The sequence below is a fragment of the Lepidochelys kempii genome, chromosome 1 (assembly GCF_965140285.1).
Source record: "Lepidochelys kempii isolate rLepKem1 chromosome 1, rLepKem1.hap1, whole genome shotgun sequence".
Lineage (NCBI taxonomy): Eukaryota > Metazoa > Chordata > Testudines > Cheloniidae > Lepidochelys > Lepidochelys kempii.
The window spans coordinates 140,214,667-140,233,712 of record NC_136380.1 but is presented as its reverse complement, the minus strand read 5'-3'; the positions used below and the strand labels follow the sequence as shown (position 1 = coordinate 140,233,712).

Sequence of the window (19,046 nt, the reverse complement as noted above, 5' to 3'; positions counted from 1 at the left end):
TAGTGGTAATCAAGGTGGGCCATTTCCAGCAGTTGACAAGAACGTCTGAGGAACAGTGGGGGGTGAGAAATAAACATGGGGAAATAGTTTTACTTTGTGTAATGACCCATCCAGTCCCAGTGTCTATTCAAGCCTAATTTAATTGTATCCAGTTTGCAAATTAATTCCAATTCAGCAGTCTCTTGTTGGAGTCTGCTTCTGAAGTTTTTTTGTTGAAGAATTGCAACTTTTAGGTCTGTAATCGAGTGACCAGAGAAATTGAAGTGTTCTCTGACTGGTTTTTGAACATTTTCCAGAGGAACAGCCATGTTAGTCTGTATTCGCAAAAAGAAAAGGAGTACTTGTGGCACCTTAGAGACTAACCAATCTATTTGAGCATGAGCTTTCGTGAGCTACAGCTCACTTCATCAGATGTTTACCGTGGAAACTGCAGCAGACTTTATATACACACAGAAATCATGAAACAATACCTCCTCCCACCCCACTGTTCTGCTGGTAATAGCTTATCTAAAGTGATCAACAGGTGGGCCATTTCCAGCACAAATCCAGGTTTTCTCACCCTCCACCCCCCCACACAAATTCACTCTCCTGCTGGTGCTAGCCCATCCAAAGTGACAACTCTTTACATAATCAAGTCAGGCTATTTCCTGCATAGATCAAGGTTTTCTCACATCCCCCCCACCCCCATACACACACAAACTCACTCTCCTGCTGGTAATAGCTCATCTAAACTGACCATTCTCCAGGTTTAAATCCAAGTTAAACCAGAACATCTGGGGGGGGGGGGGTAGGAAAAAACAAGAGGAAACAGGCTACCTTGCATAATGACTTAGCCACTCCCAGTCTCTATTTAAGCCTAAATTAATAGTATCCAATTTGCAAATGAATTCCAATTCAGCAGTTTCTCGCTGGAGTCTGGATTTGAAGTTTTTTTGTTTTAAGATAGCGACCTTCATGTCTGTGATTGCGTGACCAGAGAGATTGAAGTGTTCTCCGACTGGTTTATGAATGTTATAATTCTTGACATCTGATTTGTGTCCATTTATTCTTTTACGTAGAGACTGTCCAGTTTGACCAATGTACATGGCAGAGGGGCATTGCTGGCACATGATGGCATAGATCACATTGGTGGATGTGCAGGTGAACGAGCCTCTGATAGTGTGGCTGATGTTATTAGGCCCTGTGATGGTGTCCCCTGAATAGATATGTGGGCACAATTGGCAACGGGCTTTGTTGCAAGGATAAGTTCCTGGGTTAGTGGTTCTGTTGTGTGGTATGTGGTTGTTGGTGAGTATTTGCTTCAGGTTGCGGGGCTGTCTGTAGGCAAGGACTGGCCTGTCTCCCAAGACTTGTGAGAGTGTTGGGTCATCCTTTAGGATAGGTTGTAGATCCTTAATAATGTGTTGGAGGGGTTTTAGTTGGGGGCTGAAGGTGACGGCTAGTGGCATTCTGTTATTTTCTTTGTTAGGCCTGTCCTGTAGTAGGTAACTTCTGGGAACTCTTCTGGCTCTATCAATCTGTTTCTTTACTTCTGCAGGTGGGTATTGTAGTTGTAAGAAAGCTTGACAGAGATCTTGTAGGTGTTTGTCTCTGTCTGAGGGGTTGGAGCAAATGCGGTTGTATCGCAGAGCTTGGCTGTAGACGATGGATCGTGTGGTGTGGTCAGGGTGAAAGCTGGAGGCATGCAGGTAGGAATAGCGGTCAGTAGGTTTACGGTATAGGGTGGTGTTTATGTGGCCATTGTTTATTAGCACTGTAGTGTCCAGGAAGTGGATCTCTTGTGTGGACTGGACCAGGCTGAGGTTGATGGTGGGATGGAAATTGTTGAAATCATGGTGGAATTCCTCAAGGGCTTCTTTTCCATGGGTCCAGATGATGAAGATGTCATCAATATAGCGCAAGTAGAGTAGGGGCTTTAGGGGACGAGAGCTGAGGAAGCGTTGTTCTAAATCAGCCATAAAAATGTTGGCATACTGTGGGGCCATGCGGGTACCCATAGCAGTGCCGCTGATCTGAAGGTATACATTGTCCCCAAATGTGAAATAGTTATGGGTAAGGACAAAGTCACAAAGTTCAGCCACCAGGTTAGCCGTGACATTATCGGGGATAGTGTTCTTGACGGCTTGTAGTCCATCTTTGTGTGGAATGTTGGTGTAGAGGGCTTCTACATCCATAGTAGCCAGGATGGTGTTATCAGGAAGATCACCGATGGATTGAAGTTTCCTCAGGAAGTCAGTGGTGTCTCGAAGGTAGCTGGGAGTGCTGGTAGCGTAGGGCCTGAGGAGGGAGTCTACATAGCCAGACAATCCTGCTGTCAGGGTGCCAATGCCTGAGATGATGGGGCGCCCAGGATTTCCAGGTTTATGGATCTTGGGTAGTAGATAGAATATCCCAGGTCGGGGTTCCAGGGGTGTGTCTGTGCGGATTTGATCTTGTGCTTTTTCAGGAAGTTTCTTGAGCAAATGCTGTAGTTGCTTTTGGTAACTCTCAGTGGGATCATAGGGTAATGGCTTGTAGAAACTCGTGTTGGAGAGCTGCCGAGCAGCCTCTTGTTCATATTCTGACCTATTCATGATGACAACAGCACCTCCTTTGTCAGCCTTTTTGATTATGATGTCAGAGTTGTTTCTGAGGCTGTGGATGGCATTGCGTTCCGCATGGCTGAGGTTATGGGGCAAGTGATGCTGCTTTTCCACAATTTCAGCCCGTGCACGTCGGCGGAAGCACTCTATGTAGAAGTCCAGTCTGCTGTTTCGACCTTCAGGAGGAGTCCATCTAGAATCCCTCTTTCTGTAGTGTTGGCAGGGAGACCTCTGTGGATTAGTATGTTGTTCAGAGGTATTTTGGAAATATTCCTTGAGACGGAGACGTCGAAAATAGGATTCTAGGTCACCACAGAACTGTATCATGTTCGTGGGGGTGGAGGGGCAGAAGGAGAGGCCCCGAGATAGAACAGCTGCTTCTGCTGGGCTGAGAGTATAGTTGGATAGGTTAACAATATTGCTAGGTGGGGTGAGGGAACCATTGCTGTGGCCCCTTGTAGCATGTAGTAGTTTAGAAAGTTTAGTGTCTTTTTTCTTTTGTAGAGAAGCAAAGTGTGCGTTGTAAATGGCTTGTCTAGTTTTAGTAAAATCCAGCCACGAGGAAGTTTGTGTGGAAGGTTGGTTCTTTATGAGAGTATCCATTTTTGAGAGCTCATTCTTAATCTTTCCCTGTTTGCTCTAAGGTGCCACAAGTACTCCTTTTCTTTTTTTGAACATTATAATTCTTGACGTCTGATTTGTGTCCATTTATTCTTTTACGTAGAGACTGTCCAGTTTGACCAATGTACATGGCAGAGGGGCATCGCTGGCACATGATGGCATATATCACATTGGTAGATGTGCAGGTGAACGAGCCTCTGATAGTGTGGCTGATGTGATTAGTAATAAAAAAAAATAAAATAAAAAAAAGAAAAAGGAAGGAAGGAAGGAATCCTTGAGGCTCCAGAAAGGGCAGGGACATCCACAGACAGGAGGAAAAGGCAAGGAACCGATATTAGTATGTGGAAAGTTGGATTGACTGGATTAACATCAGCTGGTGTTTGTTCTCTAAGCTCTACCAATTCTCTCTTGGAAAAGCTTGTCACAGCCCTACTTTTTAAAAACAAGTTTAGATTTTGAACTTAAAACACAATTATATCTGGATTCCAAATTCAAAGTGGTATTTTAGCTCTTTGATGTTCTCTTGCCAAGTTTTAAAGTGATTTCCACTTCTCCAATGTTCACGGACAGTCATAGTTCCAGAGCAAAACAAAATTAAAATCTATAGAAGCTTGAGACACTTCAGAAATGAGAACAAAAAATAGCTCTCTAATGATTTGTAGACTAGTGTTGTGAGGCTGTTTGCTGCTGGGCATCATTATTGTATCTTCTGTGTTAGTGGTTAATTAGCTTCTTTGTTATCTGCCTTCTATTCAGCTTCAGGGTATCTCTACACATCAATTTAACAGAGTCTAATTTAGCAATAAACTATTTAAAATTCCAAGGCTTTGGGTGAATGACTGGAAACACTGTAATTTAACAAAGCCCGGAATGAAGTATCTACAAATTGGACACTTCAGTTAAGAAAAGGTGAGATAATCTTCTTAAAAATGAAAGCAAAAGGTATCAGGCATAATATTATGTAAAATACTTCAACTGAGCATCAAATTTGTCATTTAAACCTATGTAGCTCCTATCCTTTTTTATTCATTAATGGTTCAGAGATGTGTATACATTGTGGCAAAAATCATATGAATAGCAAACCAATGAGTGTATTGTAAACCACATCTGTAACTGAACCTTGCCAAAGGGGGTTAGCAGCCACTTCTAATCCACCGAGCTCAGTAGGCAGCTGAATTAAATGGAATTCTTCAGCTGGGTGTTTAGACAGTTGTATCACTTTGTCCCTCTGATGGGGAGCTAACAGTACTTGTTATCTCAAAAGAAGAAATTCCTTTTAAGTTTAAGAATGTGGTGCTGATAGAGTTGCAAATGGCTCCCAGATGTAGTGCTGGCTGGATCCCCAGCTGGTGTAAACTGCGGCTCTATTTCCTTCAACTGAACTATGCTTTACACAAGCTGAGGATCTGGAGCTTGTAGGATTAGGCAGCAGGAGGAAGGAAAATTCATTCATGACCCTTTTGTGCTGACTATGCCCATGAAAAGTGGCCACGAAACAGCCATGGCCTATAAGCCACCTCCCCCACCCAAGAACACGCCTGACATATGGTGCATCCCTGGGATGTGCAGAGCCAGCATAGACAGTTGCACATACATAGGGCCCTACCAAATTTACAGCCATGAAAAACGCATCATGGACCATGAAATCCGGTCTCTCCCTGTGAAATCTGGTCTTTTGTGTGCTTTTACCCTATATTATATAGATTTCACAGGGGAGACCAGTGTTTCTCAAATTGGGGGTCCTGACCCAAAAGGGAATTGCAGGGGAATCTCAAGGTTATTTTAGGGGGGTTGCAGTATTGCCATCCTTACTTCTGGGCTGCTTCAGAGCTGGGCAGCCAGAGAGCAGCGGCTGTTGGCCGGGTGCCCAGCTCTGCAGGCAGTGTCCCGCCAGCAGCCCTGCAGAAGTAAGGGTGGCGATGCCGTCCCCTGCCACCCTTACGTCTGTGCCGCTGCTGGCAGTAGCTCTGCTTTCAGAGCCGGGCTTCTGTCCAGCAGCTGCCGCTCTCCAGCTGCCCAGCTCTGAAGGCAGCGCCACTGCCAGCAGGAACACAGAAGTAAGGGTAGCAGTACCGCAACCTCCCCTCTGCAATAACCTTGTGACCCTCCCCTCCTCCCACAACTGTTTTTTGGGTCAGGGCCCCTACAATTACAACACTGTGAAATTTCAGATTGAAATAGCTGAAATCATGACATTTATTATTTTAAAAATCCTATGACCATGAAATTGACCACAATGGATCGTGAATTTGGTAGGGCCCAATACATACACCTCGCCATGCAGGAGCCCCTGGGACTTGGTGGCACATCAAGGACATGTCAGGAGAGTGTCACTACGGAATTCCTAAACCAAAGGGCTATGTAAATCTATGTTGAAGACTGAGCTGTATCTATCTGCATCAATTAATTACTCTCCACATAAGTAAGATCCTCAATCCTGAATTCCCTGAGCACTCAGAAGTCATGCCAAAATGTTTGCTTTTTTATGTCGTTTGATGAAAGGATCCTGTCAATAACCTCCTAACCGTGGAAGGCTTTGGGTAAAGTCCTCGCCCCACTGATGTCAAAGGCAGTTTGGCCATCGATTCCAGCAGAGTCATGATTTCCTCCCTCACACTGAGGGCTGTTTTCATTATTTCATCCTGATTAAGAGACAAACCCTGTTCTCCAATGCCGTATTTTAAAATGGTACGTCATATCCAGGGCTGTTTGCAGCTATAAACATTCAAGTATTCACTCCCAAAATAGAGTGTTTTACCATGCCATGTGTTTTGAATATTGAAAGTAGGCTGAATCCAACTGTTCTATCATGCTGTTCTAATATGCAATTTGGAAATGGAAAAGTTGTCTCATTGAACTATCAGCTAAAAGGCAGGAAAGCAAAGAAGTAGCTAAAATTGGTAACTTAATAACATGGGAAGTTGACCCCTGCTTAGGTCAGTATTGTCCTAATTTTTTTTAAATTAGGTTTCTGCTTGGACAAAATATTCAAGTTTGCAGCTGACAGATGAGTGGAAAGTGTAACTCAGCCAATTAAACAAAGAGGTATTACATCATTCAAGCACCTGGATTAACTCATGCCAGCCAATGCAGACGAATACAGAATAATCAGTCACAAAAAGAAATCAGAGGGAGTATCTGTTAAACTGTAAGGTGGTGAATCATACTAAAAAGAAAATAAATTTGGAACGTATTGTAGGAAAATTCTTATGCCTTCAGCTAAATATACAACTGCAGAGAAGACATAGCCTGGAGTTTCATTTTTTCCACGTTAGCAAAGCATAATTATGTTTTATTTCACATGAAACACATGAACAGCTGCTGCAGGCTAAATGGAGGATGCCCAAGATATTTTCATTTTGTGCAAAATTGCATGACTGCTTTCAAAAAAGGGAAAGCTTTTAAGCAGATAGAAGTGCTCTGCACTTCACTTCCTGTAAATAGTATAAAAAAAAAAAAGCACTTTTGTAGATATTGATTGGAAGCGTAAATGGGTTTGGAGAGGTTTGAGAAAACTGCTGCATTCTTCATGATGGCTAAATCAGCCATGATGTAGGGTTTCACCAGGGATGAATTTGGCTCTTTCTCTTTGAAGAACTGAGCCTTTACAAAATATTACAGTAGCACCAGGATTTTGTAGAAGGTTCAAGAAGCCATCTCTCATTTTGGTTTATCACACTAGTCTATGCTCTCTGCTTGGCATTCAGTCAAACTGTCAGAGAGCCAAAGACACCCAGATTTCTCTCTTCAAAATTGCCATTTGGTTGCTGAGGTGGAAAGACAGCAGTAGCCAAAGAACTAGCACAACCTATTGTTCTGTGAATATATATCACATACACAGTACCTAACAATACCTGTGTGGTATGCAGTTGCTTTCCTAGCGCCAACCTAAAGAGTGAAAATGCTCAGGAATAAAGCATCTAATTACCTTGTAGAATATCAGCAAAAGATCATCCAGTTTTCCATGCAAATCACCTAGAGAGAACAGGATATTCAAAGTTTTGTGACAAAGTCTGTTATACCACATTGATTAAATGAGAAAACTGAAATTAAAAACTACAGTAGGTGTCAATATGATTTTATCACATTTTCCCTGGTAGAACTGTCCTTGCATCTTGGTTTATACAGACTACATTTTCAAAGAGGTGTGCTTGAGCTGCACACCTAAATCTGGCAATTACACACTGAAGTGCACCTACAATAGCCTTGCATGAAGCTTTAATCTTTTTATGTGAGTGTGTTGGAGGGTAGAAGATCACTTGCAGCCTTGAAAAGAGTTAGGTACTTGAGGAGATGGGTACATTATGAACAAACATATTATGAATTTTAGTTCTTATATTTGTGCTTTGTTACCAGTGAGGGGTGCCCTACAAATACCTATGAGAAAAAGATAGGAACCTAGAAATAAGTGTTTAGCATACCTGTGAGCATAGCCAATATGCACACTGGTACTTAAAACAGATGGCCATGCTTAATTGGGCAACTAAATTAATGGGATTTTAAAATCCTATTTATTTTTTAAAAAACATCACCTTGTTATCTGACATATATTATATAGCATCTGTTCTATTTGTCTAATTCAGGACCAGAGTTTGGCTGTTATGGGTGGGGATGGGCAGAGAGAGTATAAATAATCTTTCCAAGAACAAGATGCACCAATAATGCCAGTTTTAGCTCTGTCAGGGGGTTTCTTGTGGAATAGTACAAAGTATTATTCAAAAAGAGGAATTCACCCCTTTGTAAAGGGATCCTGCACTACTTTAAGTCTTCAAAGTGGACTAAGTGGGATTTAACTGGTGCATAGGCCCCCTCTGCATAGGAGTAAATTTCACCTGGATGGGAAGGGGAGCCAGAATCGGGCTCTTAACTTGTATCTCATCATCCAAATAAACATTAAAAAGTTTCCAAATTTACATAAATATACTCAAAGATTTCATGCTTTCACCATCAGTATTAAAAATGGGGTGGGCAGAGGCATTTTTACTGTTAATAGGGCATATAGCCAATTTTAGTCAATTTAAACACTCCCGTAGACTTCAGTGGGCTAAGGGGGTTCAGATAGGAAAATACTTCAGAATAATATTTAATCCTCAGTTTCTGAATGGAGTTCAAAGGGGATCTGGAGGGGGGAAATCTTATTTTAAGTTAATATTGTGGTCTCAACATCAGTAAAAATTAGGCTTTCATCTGCTACAAAACATCTTTTGGTTTCAAAGGCCATTATTTATTCAAATGGCAAGAAGGAACATCTTTTATGCTGCTTAAATAGTGCAAATGAGGCTACAAACAGGAGGATACATGTATATTGATTAGCAAGAAAGCACTGATCAGTCAGCAAACGTGAACACATGTTTATTTGGTTCAGATTTTTGTGTTTTGTATTTTTAAGTCCGGTGAACAATAGTTTACCTAAAAGACCTCATTTAGGTGCACAGCTGTGCATGTAAAATCCCTTGTTTGCAATTGCATTACATGCTCAACCAACTCTTACGAAAATGTTGGTATTTATCTGCACCTGCAATTGTACACTTAATAGTAACCTACTACTGTAAGTAACTTTGGACAAGTTATAGTTGTCAGTTACTATAGCCATTACTATTCTGTTTTGCAGCTAAAACTCCCTACCCATGCTCTGTTATCCTTTTATCTATAATGTATGATGGCATAATCAAAACACATGGACGGAAGGCACTTTTCATTCTGAAACTTCTCCCCTGTGTCACACTACATCACTGTGTGAAGATTAATTAAATTCTTATATAAAGAAAGATTAAGCCCTATAATGACATTAATATTTTTAGGAGTCAGAAGGTTTAAAAGGCTATTACACATGTTGTTACATACAATATAATCTATTCCAGAGGCAGGCATGTTGTCAATCAAGGGCCTCATTCTGCCATCTCCATCAATGGCAGCAGCCACAGAGTATGGTACGACTAAATGTAAAGATGGCTGAAGTTGGCCTGAAACATGGTGAATTTCAGTGTACTGACTACACCCATGGCAGGATGTTTCTATCATATACTCCATAACTCTAATCTTATTAACTGGGAAATACAGGGGCATCATGTGCTACCCCAAAGTAGCACCCTGGAATCTCCATGTTCACCATGGTGATATAATTATGATATATTTCGTACAAAGTGTGCCTTGTGAGGTATCATTTTAAAAGTCTTGATCTGTTGAACATTAATATCCTGTTGGATTGTATGTGCCGTCATTGTATGTGGAGTTATGAAGTATTGCTATGTGTGTGTTACTGAAATATGTTGTGAGGTTGGGAACACCCATAACCAGCCTTTCAGTTACAACAAAAGAGTAGCCGTCAATAGCCAGACAGCATTAATGGCTCATCAGCACCCAACAAGAAAGACTCCACTATCCCAGAAAAAAGAAAAAGAGTACCTGTGGCACCTTAGAGACTAACCAATTTATTTGAGCATGAGCTTTCGTGAGCTACAGCTCACTTCATCTCACGAAAGCTCATGCTCAAATAAATTGGTTAGTCTCTAAGGTGCCACAGGTACTCTTTTTCTTTTTGCGAATACAGACTAACACGGCTGTTACTCTGAAACACTATCCCAGAGACTCCTTAGAGAAGGCACATATGTAATGGAAACTGCTTGATCAATGGGGACTGACTGGTTCTCACATCACAGCAAAGATTTTTCCAGCAAGCTGGAAGAAAGTAGAGAGACAGTTATATCGTCACTTGGCCTCTCTCTTTCCTCCCCCAAAATCTCAGCACCTGGAAGCATGTCTGAGAGACAAAGTTTCTGAACAGGGGAAGTTTGGTTTCAGACTGGAAAAGGAGTCCAGTCTGTGTATTGGGGAACTGTAACCTGCATGTACCATCTGTCAGGGGGAGAAAAGGTGTTCATCTACTCTTGCTTAGAATAAAAGTTTAGGATTTAGAATGTGTTTCTACTTTTATTTTCTTAAGGTAACTATCTCTGACCTTTATACCTACCACATATAATCACTTAAATTCTACTTTCTGTAGTTAATATACTTATTTTAACGTTTTATCCTTACCAGTGAGTTTGTCTAAAGTGCGTGGGAAATCTGTTCAGATTACAAAGGCTGGTGCATGTCCACTTTCCGCTTCTGGCCAGTGTAAGATGGTACAGTTCTGGGGTGCAAGCCTGGGAAGCTGTGGGAATTGGCTGGAGCCTCTCTATTGTTGGTTCATGAGTAGCTGGGAGATCATTCATGTAACTCATTTGGGTGTGCCCCGCCTGTGTAAGTGCAGTGCCTATCAGAGTTTGGTAGCTTGACATCAACATCACAGTGTGAGAGACATCCCAGGCTGGTGGATTTTGGAGGGCTCAGCAGTTCCACAGTCCAGGTTGCACCCTGGGGACCCCGTCACAAAGAGTTTCATAACATGTCTACCCTTCAGCCCTATTAGGAAATTTTATATCGACTAGGAAATTCTAGAAGGTTCCTCGTGACTTACTGAACATAGAGTTTTTAGTCTCTTCATCTATTTGATACAAAGCATAGACCAAGAAGGAGCACAACCTAAGCAAGACCCCATAACTCAGGGAAACTCTTACGGAAATTATTGTTGAGCCAGATGTGATGGAAAGTTCCCTTTCTCAAGGACATGTAAGTCAAGCGGTGATGCAGAAAGTAAATGTTTACAGCACTAGGTGGCATTTTATATATGGTTGTGCAACTTTCCAAAAAAAAACAAAACCCCTAACTATAGTGCAGGATCTGTGTTTTAACACTGACTCACCAAGCAACATCTGACAGGGTGAAAAAAGAGAGGAGATTTTTGGCTTTCTTAAAATATACCAGTGGTGACTCAGCAGCATGAGCTGTAGTAGTTTGGGGAGATTTGCGCTTTTCTAAAACCATCTGCAAAATTACAGTTATGGCTGCAGTCAGGAATATCCATATCACCCTGTGGCCAAAACCAGCTATATTCACTGTCATCTTACCACAGATGGTTATCTCCTTGGAGTAGGAGGTCGACAGATGAATGATGTTGGGCATCTGTTTAAGGACTTTCTTGGTTTCATGTAGCAGCTGTAGGACGTAGCGGGCATGAAGGTGCTGTGAAAGGAATGCAGTGAGACGAAGGAGGCATATTAGAAATATACATAGGACATGCTACTTAATAAAAGTTCTGCCAACACAGAGACCCACCCACTACCAACAATTTTGCTACAGTTATTTGACATTTAAAGATTGTTTACTGTACACACATACTTTCTAAACACATACTTTCCACACATACTTTCACAATTACAGGCAGCATGGTCTAGGATGAAGAATCAAAAACTCATAAGAACATAATAATGGCATACTGGGTCAACCAATGGTTCATCTAGCCCAGTATCCTATCTGCCAACAGTGGCTGGTGCCAGATACTTCAGAGGGAATGAACAGTACAGGGCAATTTTTTGAGTGCTCCATTCCCTGCTGTCCAGTCTCAGCTTCTGGCAGTCAAAGATTTAAGGATACCCAGAGCATGGGGTCTTAGAACTCCCAAATTCTAATCCTAGCTTTCCCAGTAAATTGCTTTGGGGTTTTAGGGAAGTCACTTCACCTGTGTGCCTCATTTTCCCCACTTGTACAATGGGGTTAATGTAGCTCTTTGAATAGATAAAGGCTATACAAATGCTAGGTATTGTTAAATAACAAAAAACTTCCTTTTAGCTGTGAAAGTTTAATAATGAGTAGTAAAGTACAAAAGAAGGGGGAAAAAACCAAGAGAGAGAAAACTAAAGTCAGGGCTGTAAAGTTAATAGTTAATCTGCCTTCTTCTATATAAACTACTCCAGAAGGAATTTTGAGCAACTGCATGGGTGCAGAATTCTTATGGTCCACAGATTTCTGTGACCCTGCGCAGAAAAATACAGAAGAAATCTGGGGGGGACACATGCCTCTTCCCCAACAGCCCAGGCAGTGCGTCTTTTCCAGCACCTGGAGAAGCCCTCAGAGACCCAAATCACTGCCCGGGGTGGGGTGGAGGGAGGGGGAGGGCATGGGCATACATGTCTGCGTGGAAGACATTAATCACCATCAGGGGCTGGGGCTGGGCATGTCTGCCTGCGAACAAGCAAGAGAGACTCTGTCCCTCACCCTTGCTACTGTGGAGCACCTGGTGCAGAGGGGTAGGGCTTCGGGTTGTTAGGCATGAGGGCAGACTCTGTCCCCTGAGGCAGAAATATAGCAGCATGCCTGCCTATGTTCCTTCATTGCAACAAAGCAAGCAGCTGTTTTGACAGGGTTGGAAATGCAATCAGACAGTGCTATCCATTAAATTGCCTGGAGGCTCATTTTATAGCAGATAAGCACTGGACTGATAGCAAATTCCATCAGTTTTTGTTTGAGAGGGGATAAGGTGAGGAAGAATAAGAGTCTGCTTTGTGCATTCCTACAAAACTGTTTCAATGTTTGAAATGAAAAGCAGTTTTTGATGTGAAAAAAACAAAACCATTGTTAATGTTGCTATTGATAGTTAATTGAGCTCATTCTCTGAGACAGAAATGTAGCAACCTGCCTGCTAGTGACGTTGTTAATATTCCTATTGTTAGTTAACAGTTCCCATTCTCAGTAAATTCCCTCAGGAGCATAAAACCTGTAAAAGTTTTAAGGTTTCAGAGTAGCAGCCCTGTTAGTCTGTATTCCCAAAAAGAAAAGGAGTACTTGTGGCACCTTAGAGACTAACAAATTTATTTTTGTTATCTAAGGTGCCACAAGTCCTCCTTTTCTTTTTGCGAATACAGACTAACACGGCTGTTACTCTGAAATTTATTTGAGCATAAGCTTTCATGAGCTACAGCATCACATCCAATGAAGTGAGCTGTAGCTCATGAAAGCTTATGCTCAAATAAATTTATTAGTCTCTAAGGTGCCACAAGTATTTTTTTAAAAGTTTTAAGGCTCCTTTACATCGCCAGGGTGAGATAAAGGAGCCTTATTATAAAAGACAGTAAGGGAATCCTCAGCAAGGAAGATCTATGTGCTTTCTCACTTTTTTCCTGTGCCAAAGTGGCACAATGGGGTTAGATTACAGTTTAGGATTTATTTTATTTACACATTTTTTTAAAAAAAAAGACTTTGAGGGCAAATAAAACATTTATCAAGCAGTCAATAAAACATCAGGACAATCAGAACCAAGCACTTCTCAAAGTACCCAGCCAGGTCCAGATGAAGTTACCAAAGGGATATTCGTTCTTTTGCATGACATGAACAGCCTTCACATCATGCATCAAAAATGCCTCCACCAGCTTCTCGTGCTCGAGAATTCCCTACAAAACTTCATGCAGATGAGGACAAATTATTTTGCACATCCTGCAATGATGTTCTCAATCATGACTGGTGGTCTGTAATTGTGGATAATATTGCATAAAAAACCCACATTATTTTGACAAAATATGCAGAATTTTAAAATACTGTGTGCAGAATTTTTAATTTTTTGGTACAGAATTCCCCCAGGAGTAAGTAAGTGTCAGAATGAAACTCTCAATCTTTAAAACTCATCCATTCAATCTCTTTGTTCCTCTCAGCTGCAAAAATACTTTCCCACTGAGATTCCTTCTTTCTTGTACTTCCTGCTCTGTTAATAATGTCTAGGATGATCTCACCATCCAATGATTGCAGGCCTTTTAATTTAAAAATAGCCATCTCAGTGCACCATCCAGCTGAAATTCTACTCAGACTTTCAACCACTTTCCTTCTGGAAGGTGGTGCGGGGAGAGGCAAAGTCACAGAGGCTAATTACCCCATCTCCAAAAGACTTTTGATCATAGAATGAGCCTTAACTCCCGCTTGGGAGCAAGAAAGCTGGTGCTCAAGGATGAGGCCTGTGTTTGCTCATTTACTCTTCTATTTACCACAGCTCCTCTTTCTAGATCCATCACTCAAGATAAATATTGGAAGCCCCATTTACTCAATAAATTTAAAACTTGGCTGGACTATTAATAGTTAGCACTGAAACTGCAGTTTAAAGTTTCAAATTAATCACTCCCCATAACACTCAACAGTGTAAATATTAGCACCATTTGACAGATGGGGACACAGAGGCAAGCAGGCAAGAGAGTCAGTAGCAGAGCCAACTTCAGCTTTCCTAGCTCCTTGACTCATGCTCAGTCCTTTAGACCATAACAAATAATCAGTAAATGAACAGCAGAGAATAATCCTGCACTGGCAGAAAGAGTAGAAAGACATATTAGGTCACCTAGTTCACTTAGTTTCTATGATCCTATAATTTAGTCTCCATAACAACTTCTGACATTACTTAAGTTTAGTCAGTCATGATAGTCATATTCTAAAACCAATACAGTCCCAACTCCTAACTTGCCTGTTGATCCTTGAAAGCATGAAGAAGTGAATTAGTGTCTGCAACAGTCAGGGGAAACGACAGCCGAGGTCCATGGTAGGAGTCTGGGACCTCTATCGTCCGCTCATATTCTAGTAACTGTACATCCGAACCTGCGGTATTAAAATCACTGGGACTATTGAAAAAATCAGAAATCAAATCTAGAAAGGGAGGGAGGAAGACAATGTAGACAGTCTCATCTTGGAAGGCAACACAAGTTCTGAACCCACAGTAGTCACTGGTATTTACACTGCTATTATAATAAAGTGGTTAATTAGTTCCTGCCATTAGTTTGTGGATCAACTACAACTTTCCAACAATTATCTCTGATTTATAAATTAAAAAAAAATACAGTGTCTAAAGTCAGATGGAACATTGCTGCAAAATATTTTTCAACCACAGCCTGTCATTCTAGATTAGGAGAAATTTTGCTATCCAATCCGCCCTCCCTTCCCCCAACATAGATCTGAAGTTTATTGTTGATGATCGATAGCTCCTTCTTTATTGTTGATCATCAATAACTCCTTCACCTGTTTACAACAATGTAATGTTAAACTTTTACTGGGTTTAAAGCCAATTAGTTTTGTTGTAGTTACTTTCCTATATATGAGAAATGCCAAAAGCTCACTGAAGATTTAGGGCTTGTCTACACTCAAAACACTGCAGCGCTTCAGCACAGACACTACCTACACCAATGGGAGGGGTTCGCCCACCAGCGTAGGTAATTCACCTCCCTGAAATGTGGTAGTTAAGTCGACAGACGAATTCTTACATCGACCTAGTGCTGTCTACATGGGGACTTAGGCTGGCTTAACTACCCAGCTCAGGGGTGTGGATTTTTCCAGACCGATGTAGTTAAACTGACCTAATTTTCTAGTGTAGCCCAAGCCTCAACCAAACAAACCCTATTCTCTCACAGCTGTGTGCCATCAATGGTGTTTCAAGATCACCATTTCCACAAGAGCGGAGACACAATGTCCCCATTTGGCCAGCTGTCAAAAACCTATTGTCTGTACTGCAGCAAGTATAAGTATGTCAGGAGAAAGAAACATAGTTTGTTCTCCTATTCTTCGTGGTGTGTGGAGAAGGTGGAAATATTTCTAATTGCTTCAATTCAGGGTTCTTTTTATATACACTTGTCTATACACGAGTATGTAGGGCACTGAAGTGTTTGCTTTTGCACATTACTGGTCTGTCTCATTCCTTGAACAGAGAACCAGCTAGCAGCAGTATCCTTACTTAAAACATCTAGTGATTGCTCAGCTCGAGCTATGGTGTTGCTCTTGTGAGGTTCCAGTGTTTAAAACAGCTTTTGTTTTGTTGTTGTTGAGCTTAATTTTTTTCATAACCCTGATTAGACTTGATCTGAAATTCATAAAAAAGGGTTTATTTATTATTTATCATCATAGCCGAAGAACTGGATGCAAACTAAAACTCACAGCAGCAGAATCCTTCTTGCATTCACGTACATATTTTATATGATTCATAATTGTTACCAAGCTTTTGAAGTAGCATACAATGCCATCATACAGGCAAAGTTCAACTCGGCCAGCAACTGAAGAAAGTTCAGAATAAGACGTGTTATCTGAATGAACAGAAAGGAACAGTTTCCTCCTTAAATGCTTACTCCATTCAAACCCTGGGTCTACGTGAATCCAACTAGAGCAAAGCATCAAGCAGCACCGCTAAGGGCTTGAGCCTACAAGGTGCTGAGCACTCTCAATTTCCACTCACTGCAATGGGAGCTGAGTGCACATCACCATCTTGCAGAATGATCCATAACTGACTGACTAGTCAGTAGCTTACAAGTGCCTTCCTCTTTACAGGGTAATAACCAAATCTAGATTAAACAGGCTCCAAGGGCCTACATGGAATCAATTTTGCCATGAAAAGCACAGTGACCTGATTTCAGAGTAGCAGCTGTGTTAGTCTGTATCCGCAAAAAGAAAAGGAGTACTTGTGGCACCTTAGAGACTAAAAAGAAAAGGAGGACTTGTGGCACCTTAGAGACTAACCAATTTATTAGAGCATAAGCTTTCGTGAGCTACAGCTCACTTCTTCAGATGCATATCGTGGAAACTGCAGCAGGCTTTATATATACACAGAGAATATGAAACAATACCTATTCCCACCCCACTGTCCTGCTGGTAATAGCTTATCTAAAGTGATTTCCAGCACAAATCCAGGTTTTCTCACCCTCCACCCCCCCACACAAATTCACTCTCCTGCTGGTGATAGCCCATCCAAAGTGATAACTCTTTACACAATGTGCATGACAATTAAGCTGGGCTATTTCCTGCATAAATCCAGGTTCTCACATCCCCCCCACCCCCATACACACACAAACTCACTCTCCTGCTGGTAATAGCTCATCCAAACTGACCACTCTTCAAGTTAAAATCCAAGTTAAACCAGAACATCTGGGGGGGGGGGGTAGGAAAAAACAAGAGGAAACAGGCTACCTTGCATAATGACTTAGCCACTCCAAGTCTCTATTTAAGCCTAAATTAATAGTATCCAATTTGCAAATGAATTCCAATTCAGCAGTTTCTCGCTGGAGTCTGGATTTGAAGTTTTTTTGTTTTAAGATAGCGACCTTCATGTCTGTGATCGCGTGACCAGAGAGATTGAAGTGTTCTCCGACTGGTTTATGAATGTTATAATTCTTGACATCTGATCTGTGTCCATCCATTCCTTTACGTAGAGACCGTCCAGTTTGACCAATGCACACGGCAGAGGGGCACCGCTGGCACATGATGGCATATATCACATTGGTGGATGTGCAGGTGAACGAGCCTCTGATAGTGTGGCTGATGTTATCAGGCCCTGTGATGGTGTCCCCTGAATAGACACGTGGGCACAGCCGGCAACGGGCTCCGCTGCAAGGATAAGTCCCTGGGCCAGTGGTTCTGTTGTGTGGTATGTGGCTGTCGGTGAGCACCTGCCTCAGGTTGCGGGGCTGTCTGTAGGCAAGGACTGGCCTGTCTCCCAAGACCTGCGAGAGTGTTGGGTCATCCCCTAGGATAGGCCGCAGATCCCTAATAATGCGCTGGAGGGGCCTTAGTTGGGGGCTGAAGGTGACGGCCAGTGGCGTTCTGTTATTTTCCTTGTTAGGCCTGTCCTGTAGTAGGTAACCTCTGGGAACTCCTCTGGCTCTATCAATCCGTTTCTTTACTTCTGCAGGTGGGTATTGTAGTTCTAAGAAAGCTTGACAGAGATCTTGTAGGTGTTTGTCTCTGTCTGAGGGGTTGGAGCAAATGCGGTTGTATCGCAGAGCTTGGCTGTAGACGATGGATCGTGTGGTGTGGTCAGGGTGAAAGCTGGAGGCATGCAGGTAGGAATAGCGGTCAGTAGGTTTCCGGTACAGGGTGGTGTCCACGTGACCATTGTCTATTAGCACTGTAGTGTCCAGGAAGTGGATCTCCCGTGTGGACTGGACCAGGCTGAGGTTGGTGGTGGGATGGAAATTGTTAGAGACTAATAAATTTATTTGAGCATAAGCTTTCGTGAGCTACAGCTCACTTCATTGGATGCATTCAGTGGAAAATACAGCGGGGAGATTTATATACACAGAGAACATGAAACAATGGGTGTTACCTGATTATCACAACCAGTGTGCACACCAGGTCTCACTGACAAGCCTGAGGAGAATAGCTCAGGCTGTAGTTACTATCAAGTCAGCAGAGAGTATCTTGAAGATATAACACTGAAATGGGTTCTCCATTCTCTCGCTTCTATGCTCTGATTGACTCCTGTCCTCACAGCTCCCCATCCAGGGCTCTGACAAACCTAGTTATTCCATCTTTTTACCACTATGCCTACTCTGTCTCTATGCCTAATCTCAGGCTTTGCAAGGTCTCCTTCTGCTCCTTCTAAAGGGCTGGCTTCCCTCAGCCCCTACCCCCACTTTAGCAATTCCATTTTAAAATTAAATTTTATTAATTCACTGGGGATTGTATGGGGTGACAGGCAGGGAATCAGATCAGAAATCGAGGTATACATGTTTGCAGTGGGCATGTGGATGAGGAATTCTAAGAATAGTAACCAATCAGAGCAGGGATTTATAGTGGCTAGAGTCAGGAGATTTACATAATTACTGAGCTGATACTGAGAAATAAGCATAGAATATTTATGTAAATCAGAGCCTCACCTCAAGCCAGCATGCAGGGATTTGCATCACTGAAAAATAAACGTATAGCCGTGGATTAATAACTGTATAGTATCCTGTGTTCTCAGCTAGTGGGGAGGACCTTCTTTCACGGCAATAAAGAACAGCTCTTCATATATCAAATAAACCAGTTCCTCACGGCATGTGACCAAAAGATTAAGACAAAAAACAAAGGCTATCTACATTTTTTTAAAATGGGTTCCCATACAGTACAGTCTGTTACTTTTTTATTTAAATGATGGAAATTACCAAGAATATGTGCTATGCCAATTCTTTAAAATTAATTTTCTTTTCTCCTGGTAGAGATCCTAGGGGTGTATTGAAAGGCTGGGCAGGT

The 19,046-nt window shown here is 41.9% G+C and overlaps 1 protein-coding gene across 1 annotated transcript in view; it reads right to left on the bottom strand.

Annotated features, from left to right (window-relative positions):
* Window positions 1-19,046, bottom strand: part of PPEF1 (protein phosphatase with EF-hand domain 1) — a 56,713-nt gene that overhangs the window by 17,513 nt on the left and 20,154 nt on the right. Inside the window, exons 5-7 of the mRNA XM_073328038.1 lie at window positions 14,524-14,654; window positions 11,153-11,267; window positions 7,132-7,178 (exon numbers count right to left, since the gene is read on the bottom strand). Of these exons, the coding sequence (XP_073184139.1) occupies window positions 7,132-7,178; window positions 11,153-11,267; window positions 14,524-14,654 (293 nt within the window). The remainder of the gene's footprint in view (window positions 1-7,131; window positions 7,179-11,152; window positions 11,268-14,523; window positions 14,655-19,046) is intronic.